This window comes from Leuresthes tenuis, unplaced genomic scaffold, assembly GCF_036924035.1.
Source record: "Leuresthes tenuis unplaced genomic scaffold, fLeuTen1.0.hap1 SCAF_8, whole genome shotgun sequence".
NCBI lineage: Eukaryota > Metazoa > Chordata > Actinopteri > Atheriniformes > Atherinopsidae > Leuresthes > Leuresthes tenuis.
In genome coordinates, this window is record NW_027325362.1 from 8,142,039 (window position 1) to 8,156,175 (window position 14,137).

The window sequence follows — 14,137 nt, forward strand, 5'->3', positions numbered from 1 at the left end:
TGCCATCTTCTGAGTCATGTAGCTACCAGGACTTAAGGACTGAGCTATGACAAACCCCTAAGTTGTTCATTTATTAGTCATCATCTCAATCATTAAATAGCCAATAATTAAGTCTGGAGTTCAGGGCAGTAACTTTAATGAAGAAGATGTGGGCTCAGGAGTCAAACTGACAGTATGAGGGGCCTTTCTTTAATTTAGTGCTTAAGAGGGAAACTGAAAGAAAATGCCACTTATGTAAAGCTGATATAGTTTGATATTTCCACATATGAACTGTCCAGTAGGCGTTTTCCTTTTACAGAGCCAGAAACAAGATAAATCACAAATCTGTGCTGTAATCTGGTTGTAACATCTGAAACAGCTTCTGCATCACTGACTGTAATTTTAAACCTGTGGGCATGCAGCAATTCTTGTGTGCTCTCTCTAAAATAGTACACATAAAGAAATAAAAGCTTGTTCAAATGAGAAGCATTCTTATTTTAGCAAACAATCTCTGAACTTGTGCCTGTAATAGGCAAGTCAGCAGCCACCACATAAATAGGATCGTAGTGAAACGGTTGGTGCTGCCAGATTCGAAATCCGTGGGAGATGTCATCTGTCGTTGGAGATGTTGTTTGTCACAGCCAGCACTGCAGCTATTACTGATTTAGACCTGGAGGCCCCTAAACATAAGCTTCAGAACACTTGCCAGTACAAATATTGAAGGGAGCCTTAGATGCTTTGTTTTAGGTTTATTTTGAGATTTTTAGAGGGAGTCAAGCCTTGCGCTGGTAAGAAGAGGGAAAACGGACCTCCTGACTGAATTGGAGAACTGATACAGAGCATTTTGCCAACACTTTAAAATCCAGCTCAGAAACGAGTGAGGAGGGCATTGATACTACGACCGGGGCGCTGATTAATCATTAATGAGTAGTTCCTGCAGAGCACGAGTTTGGGTCTGTGCAGAAGATAATGATGAGTTGCCAAAGAACAGACAGGGTTATACTGGATTCATTACTAATGATTTAACCATCAGTGACACTTCACACTGAGTAGTTACGGACAAGCCTACGGTAAATGAAAGGACAAAATTAGTTGCTAAAGATTACTGATAAATGAGGAATGAGTATTTTTTTTAGTTTGTGTTATTTGGCTGTTGAATCAGGATTATGTGGGTGATAAAAATAATTTAAGTATGTGTGTATGAATAGAAGTAGATGGATTCGATTGATTAATAACATAAATTAATTAGAAAATAGAGGAATTTATTTTTAAAGGTAGAAACACAAAATAAATGTATGTAGAAGTGCACATATGGATAAATTAAGAAATGTGAAATTATCTAAACAGAGAGAAATGTCAGTAAAAGTAGTATGACATTTTTTTGTTGATTCATTTACTTGTTTTTGCGTTTATTTCTTTACATATTTATACACAAGTCATTTTTGTCCGCTACAGGATTAATTAGTAACAAACTTATAAACACACTGATAATTATTCTGTCTTACATAGATCCTTGACATGTAAGAAGTTATTCAGGAACTGCTAATAAATAAACAAGACCAGTTTTTTAGGGATGTAAATTGTCTTATTTAAACTTTTTTAATGTTTATAATTGCAGCAGAAATGTCAGTTAATGATAGTGCCCGAAAGAATTAGGCATTCAGAGAGTTCACAAGCCTTTGTAGATTTTACTGGAAGCACTTCTTGGACACCGGAATCCATTACAGTGATACATAGTCTGCACCAAATTATTCCCCGAATAAGCGCCTTTTATCATGAATACAAACGTGTTGCCCATTACCAGTGAAAGACAAAGAGCAAAGAGACTTAAAATTCACAAGAGTAAAACTCAGGTCATCAGCAGTTTAATTAGTATCCCATTCACTTCAGACAGTTAAATCCCTAAATTCACTTTGCATTTTCAAATTGTACATTTTAAAGTTTTTACCAGGAAAGTAACTCTCATGCCTGCACAGTTATTGGGGAATGACCCTTCTTCTTCTTCTTTGGGAGACTTTTGGTGGTGCTCTGCTACGTCTAAGCAGAAACCATAGAAATTATGGCTGATTTAGTTTATAATTTGTCTTGTAACATCTTATAGACATGTTCAAAAGGTTAAAAAGTTGATTTTGTTGCCAAGGGAGACTTTTTTCCTTCTAAACATACTGTTCATCATTGATCTCATCTAATGAAGTAATGTTCATTACATGTGAACATGCTACATGTTCAAAAGCATCTGATTGGTTGAGCTCAGTGCTCCAGATGACGTACTCAGCAACACTCAGCAAGGTTACAAGCACAGCTGAGTAGAGCCACGCGCACAGTTTGACCCGGTCATTTAATTGGACCACCATCCTTGTCTTAGTACACATGCAAGAGGGAGGAATTGAGTTATTGACTGAAGTATGTGTGGCACGGTGAACTGTGTGAGAAACCTTTCAAGACATTCTGTAGCTTTCTCTGTGGGAAAAGGGTGTGTTGGGTGTGATGGTCTGGCTCAGACAGTTCCAGGCGAACTGACATGTTTCCATGCGTTTTAAAGGTCCAGTTTTGGTCTGATTAATCCTATGATTTATACGCGCTTATCGTTTTTTGCATGATCATGCTTTTTGTTCCTGTTAAAAGATGAACAGCTTCCTCTTATTATAACTTCTGCTTCTTCTGCTCACTTACAAGGAACTCTGGCTGAGTAGAAACAAAGGCATTAATAACTTTTTAAAAAATCTCTGGGACAGAGATAAGCCTTAGCTTTGGCAAAAAGGCTTCATGGCTTTATTTTTTAAAAATGGTTTTGGATTAATTCATGCTTAATGTCATTAAGGCTGTCCAATAAAAGCTATAGGGAACCTTTAGCTTTTACATTCACTGTTAAATAAGTTAAATGTTAATTAAGAAGTTATTTATAATTTCCAAACTGTTTTTAGCCATGTCTTGTTGCATAATAGCCTTCAAACCCAGTGGAAATTCTTGGCTTGAGATACAGAGAAGAAATGATGATACACCTCAGACCTAAACACTGAAGATACATATCTATCACTGTCATATTCTGTGATCCCAAAACTTATTTGTTTAATCTGATTCTTTCATGTACCCAGAATTACCCCAAAAGCACACCAGTCTGTTTTTGAATAAAGGTACCATTTTAGATGCAGCATTTTTAACATTCAGTTAGTTCTTGTTACCTAGTTTTTCACAAGGTAAAACTACCCGCTTTCATTCCTCTTCAAACATCTCTCCATACCTTTAATCTTCATGGCCTTTGAGCTCTTTTTAGTTTCTGTCTGAAACCATCTTCGTGAGTCTAGTTATGAGGCTATAAAACATTCTCTCAGTATGGATGTAGGATGTTTTTTGAGGATGACGAAAACATGAAATGTATATGTATTTCCCCAGAGTTTAACCACTGAGCTCCTTTTGGTGTAGATATGTGCTGATCAAAGATGTTATTTCCCATCTTAATTGCTCTTCCTGTGTTGCTTCATTTATGTCCAGAATGCTATTTGTCTGTAATGGATCTTGTAAACATAGTAGCAAACCAGGGGGGATTTTCACACGTGGCAAGAAAGTAATTAAAAAAATGTCCTGATTTATTTTTTTTTTTCTTTGAAGAAAGTTGTGCTCCTCTCGGCTTAGAGAATAGAAGAAGTGCAAGGGAAGACATTCATCAGTGATATTACATCAAGCACTAGTCGGAAAACTCTCTGCAGAGTCAGACTGTCTCATTAAATATAGCCCTCCTTTTGTATTTCATAACAAACTGAGGGTTATATTTAGATCATGCTGGAACGGCTGCTGCTGAGGGTGGCAGTAACACATAAAGTGAGATGAATGCCTCGGCAGCGTGGTTAAAGGTGTTCATGGTTGCTTGACCAATCTTTAGGTTTAATTTGTTTTTGAGGGGTACTTTCCATTTGGCCAATTAGAGCCAGGCTTCATTTGTCTTTTTATGCTTTCAGGGTACATTTCAACGAGTTTTAATCTAATGCTATTCTATATTTAATACAGCAGAGTCTCTGCAGTTTTAGTCATAAATCTTGATAAATGTGCTTTATTCTTCTGTGCCAGCGTCAGGCGTGACTGATGACATTCGTCCAATGCTCGTAAACACGATATCTCAGAAACACCTTGAGGGGATTCCTTCAAATTTTGCATCCACATGGATTCGAAGCTGAGCTGATCATAAAAATCAATGGTACCGTATCCTCATGAAACGTGGTTTTGGTCATAAATCATAACAACGGAGAAGACAGTGCAACTTCATCTCATGGCAAAACTTGAAATGGTCACGAAAGCTTAATTTTGTTGATTTGTGTCCACAGACCTGATTTTCTGGAGTTTTTTTGTGTTATAACATAGAGTGCTAACTCCACAGAGAAACGCATTGTTACAGCATTTCATCAAGTAGTCACATATGGCCTTTTGCTTAACCTTTAAGAGACAAAAATAATTTTCTAACTTTTTTGCAGGAATGGAAAAAATATCTTAGTGAAATCACACCTGTTTGTGCCAAGGCCAAAACTCTACTCTACTCAAATTTTTGTTAGTTTCTGTGTTGCTGCATAGATCTACACGTCTGTAACTCCATGTCTGTGTTGACCTAATGTGGTTGCATTTATTGTATATATGGTAGTTGCACCTTTGACTGGTGCAGAAATGTATCGTAAAGTCTGATGGCCTCTGCTGGAGCTTGCATCCATGGGGTTCATGCAGGCACAATACATCATGTCATGTTTACTATCAAAAAGAACATTAGTGCCGCAAGAAAGAGCTGAACTCACTTTATATTCATCAGTTGCTTTGATTGGTTAAAAGTTCACAGAAAATGCGAAAGACACTCACGAAAACACTCATTTTAATGTGTTCAAACAGTGTACACACTGTCATTGAATATGTTTTGATCTGTTGTGCTGCTCAAACACCAAAATATGTCATGCAGAGCTGGTGGTCTGTTTTCTTAGCGATTGTCTTTTGTAGATGTCAGATGGCGTCTAAATGAATGTTGCATTCATTTTCCCCCCTACTGCAAGTTACCTTTCAGTAGGGGGTACTCAGTAGTACCCAGATGTAGTTTGTAATGATTAGCCAGTGATCACTTGGCCACTACTGCGTAAAACGCTTTATTTGTTGAGTGAAATGTGAAGCGGCAAATGGCAAGAGGAAGGCAGTGATAGTAGCCTTAATAATGTAATGAATTGTGATGGGCATGGCCCACTTTGATCATCTTACATTGTTTATGCCTCTGCTGGGTCTTGTGCATGATGCTACTTCTCTTCACTCTTACTGCCAAAAACAGAAATTGGTGCATTTTGTTTGTAGCTAAGACATTTTAGAGTTAACAAAAGGGGGTCAAGGGGGACTAACGATGGACTAATGAAGGTGCTCATTTGGAAATTAAGATATTTGGTGCATGCATGGCCACGCTGATGATATGAGGGCGGTGGTTGATGTCACAACTACCATTTCATGACACCCTGAGTCTCCTGTTTCAGTTAAAGAAGAAAAGAAAAAAAAGAGGATAGCTGTTCAGAAATTCTGTAATCCATTGGAAATTCTAATTATCTCAATTTCTCTTTTTCAGCTTCATGTATGGAGAGCTCACTGACAAGGACACTACGGAAAAAGTGCGACTAACGTTTGAAAATTATGAGATGAACTCGTTTGAAATACTGATGTATAAGAAGAACAGTAAGTAGCAGCGCCAAATATGAAGACAGAGAAAAATGTGAACTTCCACCCGTTTCTAATGCAAATATATTCAGTTTCTCTAACATACAGCAGAGTTCAAAGGCAGCCCAGAACATTTCTACCTCTGTAGAAATGTACTAATTGGTTGACATCCAGACCAGTGGAACCTTCCTTAGAAAAATATGATTATTTTTGTTTCCACTTGCAGATATAACCTCCCTGTGCTTGCACCTGTGCATTGAAAATATGGAAAGTTGAAAAACCACAGAACATTTCAGTTTCTACCCTGCAATCAAGAGTTCTGTTATCTGTGCACTCACAGCCATTTCCTCTTAAATCAGGCAGATGCAGCTAAATATGTGTTGTTCTTTGTTCTTTCAGGGACGCCTGTTTGGTTTTTTGTGAAGATTGCTCCCATTCGAAATGAACAAGAGAAAGTGGTCCTGTTCCTTTGCACATTTAGCGACATCACAGCCTTTAAACAGCCCATTGAAGATGATTCTTCTAAAGGTGAGAGTCGACAAATGCAGTTTGTTTAACTTCATGCCTTTCATAACACAAGCTGTCAACTTCAGAGTGATTTAAGTTGAGAAAATGAGTTTACATCCATACTTTAACATCACATGGCTCAGGAAAATCCAGTTACATGTTTTTTTCACAATGTGTAACAGACTTCAGTGATGTACAATGTCTCATCCTGAGGCACAGGTAAAATTAGTCTGACAACCACCACCATTCAACCCTTTGCATTGTAATTTTTTCTCTGGCAAGTACTCAGTCAGTCAAACACGCACCTCATCATGACAGTTATCAGGACACGGCATAAATGTATTCTGAAGGCCACATAACCAAAATAGAGCATGCATTAGTGGAAGAGAGTAATAACCAAACAGGAAAAACAAGATGTTTAGTTACCATGAGACTTGAGATTATAGTTCAGGCCTTATCAACATCAGGCAGGACCCTGTTAAAGGCAACAGTTCAGACATTACATTTGGGACATGGCCTGCAGGCAACAATAACAAGCATGGCTTTGTACTGCCTGAATATAGAGAGTGTAGGCTGTAGATAACCAAAAATAAGGGCAGAAACCCAACCAGGTTGAGCCTGTTAGGTACATGAGTCTTTTGTTCATGTAACATTTGCACAGCATATATCAGCAAATTAAAGTTAAATGGATGTTTTACTACAAAGGATAGTGGAAGTAGTGCCGCATCTGACTGAACACTAACAATGACTGTTTGCTTGTTTGTTTTTTGCCATAGTCACAGTCATTCTTTAAACCTACTGTGCCTACTTTTCTGGCCTTGTGCGAACACTGGAAACGAGCAGTAAACACAATGTTGACATGTTAACACTTAGCAAACATTTGCCTTTTTTGCAGATCCAACAGAACGGTCAACAATGTCATTACATCTTCATCCACCACATGAATATAAATCCTATAGTCACTCCAATTTCATATCTCTTTTTAAAATGAATCTGCTTTCCAATACTTGTGCACATAACTATCCTTGGCTCAAGGTGTGTCCCCTGAATGTTTTAACACTGAGTTATAATCAGATGATATTTCACATGAAAGTAAGGGATAAATGATTAATGTCTCAACTGCATTAATAATAACTACTAAGTACATGTTTATCTCCAGTGGTCCAAATTAACTAAGTATATTTATTCAAGAAATGAGATACTCACTCTTGAGTATTTCCATGTAACACTTTACAGAGAAATGTTTTACTTTCGACTCGACTACATTAAGCTGAAAAGTTTAAATGCATTTCTGATCATGATTTTATACAGTCCTTCTCTGATGCTTCAGTATTTTTAATCTAAATATTCTATATAGTCATGTGTCTATTAGATCAGTATGTTTATTTTTTATATATTTTATGCATTTTTATGCATGTATATTTTAGAACCTGCTGTTACTTATGTTACTTTGTGCACAGGAGAGCAAAGTTCCAATATCTCAAATCTGGAAAATGTCATTGAGGTTTGGCAACCAGTATATGTTGTGACTTTTATACTGCGTCACTTTTGTATTAGATAGTTATTTACTAATTTATAACCATGGTTACTGGTCATTATGTACTGGCAGTAGTGACATCAGGCTTTTTTGGATGGCTGGCTGCTGGGCTTTACTTGTTAGTGATAGAAATTTGTATTATTCATCCTAAGCAAAGATTTAAAAGATGTCGTTTGGACTTTTCCATTATTTTCATTCATTGCTGTTGTCTTGTAATGGGTGTTTTGAGATCACATCGGTGGAATTTTGAGACACAGCAGCATACGTCAGGCAGCCATTGCGGTGGTGTATCGGACTTAAATTTGCAAGCCGAAAAAAAGGCTTCTTGAACTGGTCTTTTTCAGCTGTACATGAGCACATTTCCAGATAAAATCAGTCGATGAGGAAGATTTATCCAAACACAGTTTTGTTGCTGGTTGAAGCAACTGATGACCCACATGCTGGGGCAGTAATCAAGCTTTGATATGTTTAATTAACAAATGCTGGGAAAATGTTCTGTACTGAAAAAGTATTATCAGACACACATTACCACAAGCTGGTGAAAGATGTTGAGGCCCCAGGAAACATACAATACATCTTTGAAACCATCACAATAAAGATGCAAACCGTTTGTGTGTGTGTGTAACCCTCAGGCTGGGGGAAGTTTGCTCGGCTGACTCGAGCTCTGACAAGCAGCAGAGGAGTCTTACAGCAGCTGCAGCCCACCGTTCACAAAGGAGAGAATGTCCACAAGCACTCCCGACTAGCTGAGGTAAATTATATTTTTCTGAAAACAGTTTTTTTGATTGTGGTCAGTGTCTAAGACTAGCACAGCAATATGAGCAGCTGAGCTCAGTCGGCATCAAGATAACATGACTTAAGCTTTTGTGCACTACTTTCTGGCAGGTACTGCAGCTCGGCTCAGACATCCTACCTCAGTACAAGCAGGAGACCCCAAAAACGCCTCCTCACATCATCCTGCACTACTGCCTGTTCAAGACTACGTGGGACTGGGTCATCCTCATCCTCACCTTTTACACCGCCATCATGGTGCCCTACAATGTCTCCTTTAAGACAAAGCAAAACAACGTGACATGGCTAGTGGTAGACAGCATCGTGGACGTCATCTTCTTGGTGGATATCGTTTTAAACTTTCACACCACGTTCGTTGGACCTGCTGGCGAGGTCATCTCAGACCCCAAGCTGATCCGAATGAACTACCTGAAGACCTGGTTTGTTATCGACCTGCTGTCCTGCCTGCCGTATGATGTCATCAACGCCTTTGAGAATGTAGATGAGGTGAGTCTAAAATGTGTAATACAGTCGAAATAAAGGAAAAAATTATCAGCAAGCCCATTGCTTTTTTTCCTGCTTCTCATATGTGAGAAGTTGTCTTTTTGCTTTACTTTGGGTTAGAGGAACCAGATACGTAGGGTGCTACCACCAAAACCAAAAAGTTGGTGTCTCTTTCGGGAGATTACTCACATTTTCACCAATTTACTGACATTTCAGAAGCATTAATCACCGCTTAATTCAGAAAATACTGAGAGTGAAACAAGTTAATCATTTCAGGAGGCTCGTGAGGAATAGAAAGATTCATAAATCAATAAGCATCAGAGCTCTTGAAAGTTTTCATCATTACTATAATTTTCCTAGCGTTGACAGCACCATCACCAATCACACAACAAAGAGGCATCTGTGGATACAGCCAGTATGTTTTTACAGTCTCAGTTAAGGCAAGCTAAATAGTTCAACTAGGACATGTAATTACTGGGAAAAAGACATTGTATACAAGCAAGGGGAATTATTGACTGGATTATATCATGCTTCACTATATATAGGTTGCAGTATACACACATACTGCTTGTTTCAGTTGGCTTTTTCCAGAGCAACATTTAACTTAACAGACCAAAACAGTCAAGCAGGCAGCTAATTGGAATCACGTTGATCAGGGAATTGGAGAGCTTTACAACTTTTAATTTATTTTTAAACAAATTAGATGAACACTATCACTTGTGGTTATTAACTTTTGTAACTTTTTCCTTCTCTTCTGTTTGGGGCGCGTCTGAGCCCAGTTTGAATGTATACATGTAGGAGAAATTTGAGACCCAGCCACATTATCTCAGTGTGTTAGTCCAAAATAGAAAAATTTGATTCAGTAAGATTCCGTAATTCAGACTACATGTTAACATAATTCGATTATTTTTTTCTAACATCATATAAATGTACTTAGTGAGCCTGACTAATGTGAAAGATAACCAACTACGGATGTTACTGTATGTGCAATAAAACCTTTGTGAATAAGAAGCCATTAAGAGCCCCGTAGTACAAGCTTAAACCTGTAGAAAAGGGATGATCAATGACCTACAGCAGGTGTATCTGGTTAGTATAAATAGTTAAAGTAGTGTGTTTTTGTAAGAAAACTCTCTCTATAAGGACAATGTTTTGACTCTCTCCTTCTCTGTAGTTTGAAGCCATAAGGATCATTAGAATACAAGTGATCAGTGTCTGAATGACTGATAGCTGTTGCTTAATGCAGAATGTTGGGCTGTAAGTGTTGACATCAGGCTTTATTACCTGCAACATCAAGCTGTGTGAAAAGGAACAAATAGGCACCTTTTTTTTTTTTTTTTACTACAGCCAGAAAAAAAGCCACATTTAATTACCAAGGTTAATCAGCTCTAGTTTGCATTTTGTGTAGTGATGTTAAAAAAGCAAGTCTTACCAAACAGCACAATAATATGTTTGTTTGGGGATTTTCTGTTTTGCCATAGTGATGATGGTTTGCTGGAGAGCCATCGCAGGATCTTAAGATAATTGGCACTTTTCAATTGGGAAAGTGGCATTGCATTGTTAAACTGGGGCACCCTCCAGTAAGCTGGTGTGTCATGATGCCACAAAACCATTAACACCTTCTGATGGCTGACAAATAGATGGATTCATGGGAAAACATGCGGTTTAAACAAAGGCTTGCTTTTTTACTCATTAATTTTTCTCAGTTCAAACACGATTGATAGTTTTTCTTTTGTTTTTTTTAATCTTCTCAGGGTGTGGTGGTGAATGGAGGGTTACAGAAAAGCTGCTTCTCTTTGGTTTCTGCTTTCTTTTACATACAGGAAGAAAACAAGCTGTTTGTTGTTCAGTTGTGTTTATAGGGACCAAATAATTTCAAAAAGCACTTATATAGTGTTAGAAATAGTGATGACTTTGCTTACATGAGATGTCTCTATGGCATATTTTGTAAGATCTTAGTTTTTTTTCCTCCAACAAAACACACACGCACACTTGCGTTAAATGGAGCCTCAGGGTTCTGCATTTGCCAATTTTCATTCAGTCAGTGTACCATTATATGTGTCTGTGTCCCTCAGAGTGCTTAAATGTGTCATATTTCATGATGTATGTGTGTTGTTGTGGCTTTGTGGCTGTGCAAAGTGCTGTGATAGCATGTAACAAAGTGAGCAGCTCGCTGTATCTCGGCTCATGGGGACTGTCGGGTACCTCGCACAGTGCAAGGTAAAGTGAAGCAGCAGTGAAGCTTTTGAAAAGAGGCTTGTAGGCGGGCAGAGAGCATTGAGTTGTTTTTGCAGGCCCAGCATTTTGATCCTTTCTAGTCTTTCAGAGCTTCAGCATCCTCATTGCTGACAAGTTGAAGTATCGGACACAAACGGTCAGGGGTCAGCAGAAGAGAAAAACAAAAACCTTTTGAAATTTTAAAGGCTAATGTGGGTGTTATTTGATCCTTTCTGAATCATCAAGATAAAAACTAATCAAATTGTATGAAAAGCTTGTTTTTATTATTCTTTTATAAGCACACAAAATGTCCCAACTGTTGCTTAAGATGATAATTAAAGAGAACAAATTTAAATGATGAAATCATTGATAGTAAAAACTATGATAAACTAATTTAAATAAAGCATTTTCTCGCTCATAGAAAGTCACGGCAGGCTAAAAGCTTCTAACTTTGTGTAAATATAGTTCATATATTTAATACCAACTTAACAGTTATTATGCTCTCAGACTGATTGAATGATCTCAGTAGTGTCTAACATCCATTTTTCTGACTATGACCATAGAGTATTCCATAGAAGGCTATTTGATGCTCCTCACATAAATGCTGTGTGGCCTGTGCAGTAGTGTGAACTGAGCATGTTCAATGTTTGCCTGATGAAGCACTGCTTTATATGTTTACATACTGCTTTACAGAATGAAATATGTAGTTTATTATGATGGCCATTCCTATGAACCCACCCCAGTTATGTGACTCTCTGAAATATTTAGTGATCATTGTTTTACTACCGTAAACACCAGTAGTTTGTTGTTTTAGATCTTTATCCTATGATTTTTTTTTTTTATTATCAATAAATAAATATATTTGATGAAATATTACTTTTTTTATAATCCAATTTAATTCAATTTTATTTCTATAGTGCCAAATTACAACAAATGTCATCTTTAGGCACTTCAGGATACAATCCAATTGAAGCCAATTAGAATACAATTCATTGTAATACAATCATAATCCTATCAAATCCAATTGATTAAATTCCAAATTAGTCCAATTCATACATACAAAGCCAATTTGTAAAAAAAATTTTTAAAAAGTAGTCAAGCTTAGGAAACCAACAGATTGCACCGAAATGTCTCTTTGATCTAATATCCTGTCCTGCACGTGCACGATGTGACTGTGGGAAGAAAAAAATCCCTTTTAAATGGTAGCAGCCTGTGGCAGAACCAGACTCAGGAAGGGTGGTCATCTGCCTCGACCAGCTGGGGGTTGAGAGGACAGGAAAGAGGGAATGACAAACACCATAACCCCAGACCAGGGACACCTGCTGAGAAAGAGAAACACAAGTTAATTACAACAATAATGTCATATGTTCTGAGAGAAAAAAAGAGAACCGAGTCAGAGAAGGTGCATCATGAGAGGTTCTCAGCTATCTAGACCTACTATAAGCTTTGTCAAAAAGGTCTAACCTTAAAGGTGTGTCTGCTGTGTCTGAGGGGGTCTGCTTCCTTACTAACAGGCACATGCTGTATTAGTTTTTTTCCACTGATATATTCGGTCATCTGGGTGATATATCAAGACTGATGTGTATGTCTTATGTGACTTATTGAGCCTGTATGTCAAACATTTACTGGGAATTGAAGTTTAATGTGCCTGTGTGTGTTTCTAAATATATATATATATGTATATATTGTCATTTCCTTGCAGCCATGTTGGACTTGTGGGACATTGTAATGCATTTTTTGTTTAATTTTACAGTTATATATCTCATTAACTTAACATTAATCACGTAATTTGAAAGATAATATGTAGTTAAACTGTAGACTGTACTTCTAATGCGTTTTTATACTATAGTTGCCCACTCAAGTGCTTCTATACAACAAGCCACATTTACCAATTCCCACACACACCCATACAGCATGTCATAGTCTTTACAATGTTACAAGCTACACACAATCACACTCACACCGATGGACTCAGGGAAGCTGGGAACCAAACCACGGACCTTCTAACTGCCTGAAAATTGCTCTTTCTCCTGAGCTACAGCTGCCCCTTCAGTTGTTAAAGTGATTGTTAGTCGCAGCTTGTGCTTCACAGTGCTGCTTTACACTTTTGGGGTAAGGATATGAATGTGTTGCAGGATTGTCTTTCAGTGTCCAAAACTTCAATTTGTTCCAAATTGCTTTGAGACAATCACCGGCAAGGGTAAATGAGAGTGAGTAAACAACTGGCTGTTATTAAGCCTGCGCCAAAACATCTTACTGCTACAGTCCTTAACGTCTGACATTAATAACTTTAATGGCTGTTTTCCCTGAACATGTTTCTAAATTTAAAAAAATAAAAAAAGGAGGATCATTAACAGGGAGCAGCTGTCAAAGTTATTTTGGTCGTTTCTAATAAAGCCTGAAGTGCATTTGGTCACACTGCACACACTTAACTACATGGATACAGGTTTTCTTTTGTGTCTTATTATTTCAGTATTGATAATTGATTTTCTCATGTGTTTATTCGTCCCTTACCAATTATCAGGTGTCCTTTCTCTTACTTGTGCTTCGTTTTTTTCTTCTTTCTCATCCCTCCATTCTGTTTGCATGGCCCCACCCCCTTCCTGTTCTGCCTGTGTTCATGCATGGAACGTGATGAGAAGAATTGGAACCACCGAGCTGTCACTCAAGTAGGCTCCAGTTTGATGAGAATATGATAATGACCAGTTTTGTGTTTTTATTCCACTTGTAGACACATATACACACGCTGTATTTATATCAGTAGTGCCTATTAAAGATTACTCTTGCACCAAGCATAGTAGTCTGAGTGCCCAACCCACTAGTAACTTCCAGTTTTTTTCATTTAGCATTATTTAAAGCTGTGACATAGAAGCCCTGTTGTCATTTAGTGCTACAGGAGACACACACCGTCACATTAGTAGGTAGGTTTGTTGCACTCTATGCATCATCGTTTCAGCA

The 14,137-nt window shown here is 37.7% G+C and overlaps 1 protein-coding gene across 2 annotated transcripts in view; it reads left to right on the top strand.

The window, feature by feature from the left end:
* kcnh1a (potassium voltage-gated channel, subfamily H (eag-related), member 1a) overlaps nt 1-14,137 on the top strand; it is a 52,764-nt gene that overhangs the window by 6,489 nt on the left and 32,138 nt on the right. For both annotated transcript variants that reach the window (XM_072390667.1, XM_072390668.1), the window contains 4 exons: nt 5,558-5,664; nt 6,046-6,174; nt 8,323-8,441; nt 8,576-8,968. In XM_072390667.1, coding sequence (XP_072246768.1) covers nt 5,558-5,664; nt 6,046-6,174; nt 8,323-8,441; nt 8,576-8,968 — 748 coding nt within the window. The remainder of the gene's footprint in view (nt 1-5,557; nt 5,665-6,045; nt 6,175-8,322; nt 8,442-8,575; nt 8,969-14,137) is intronic.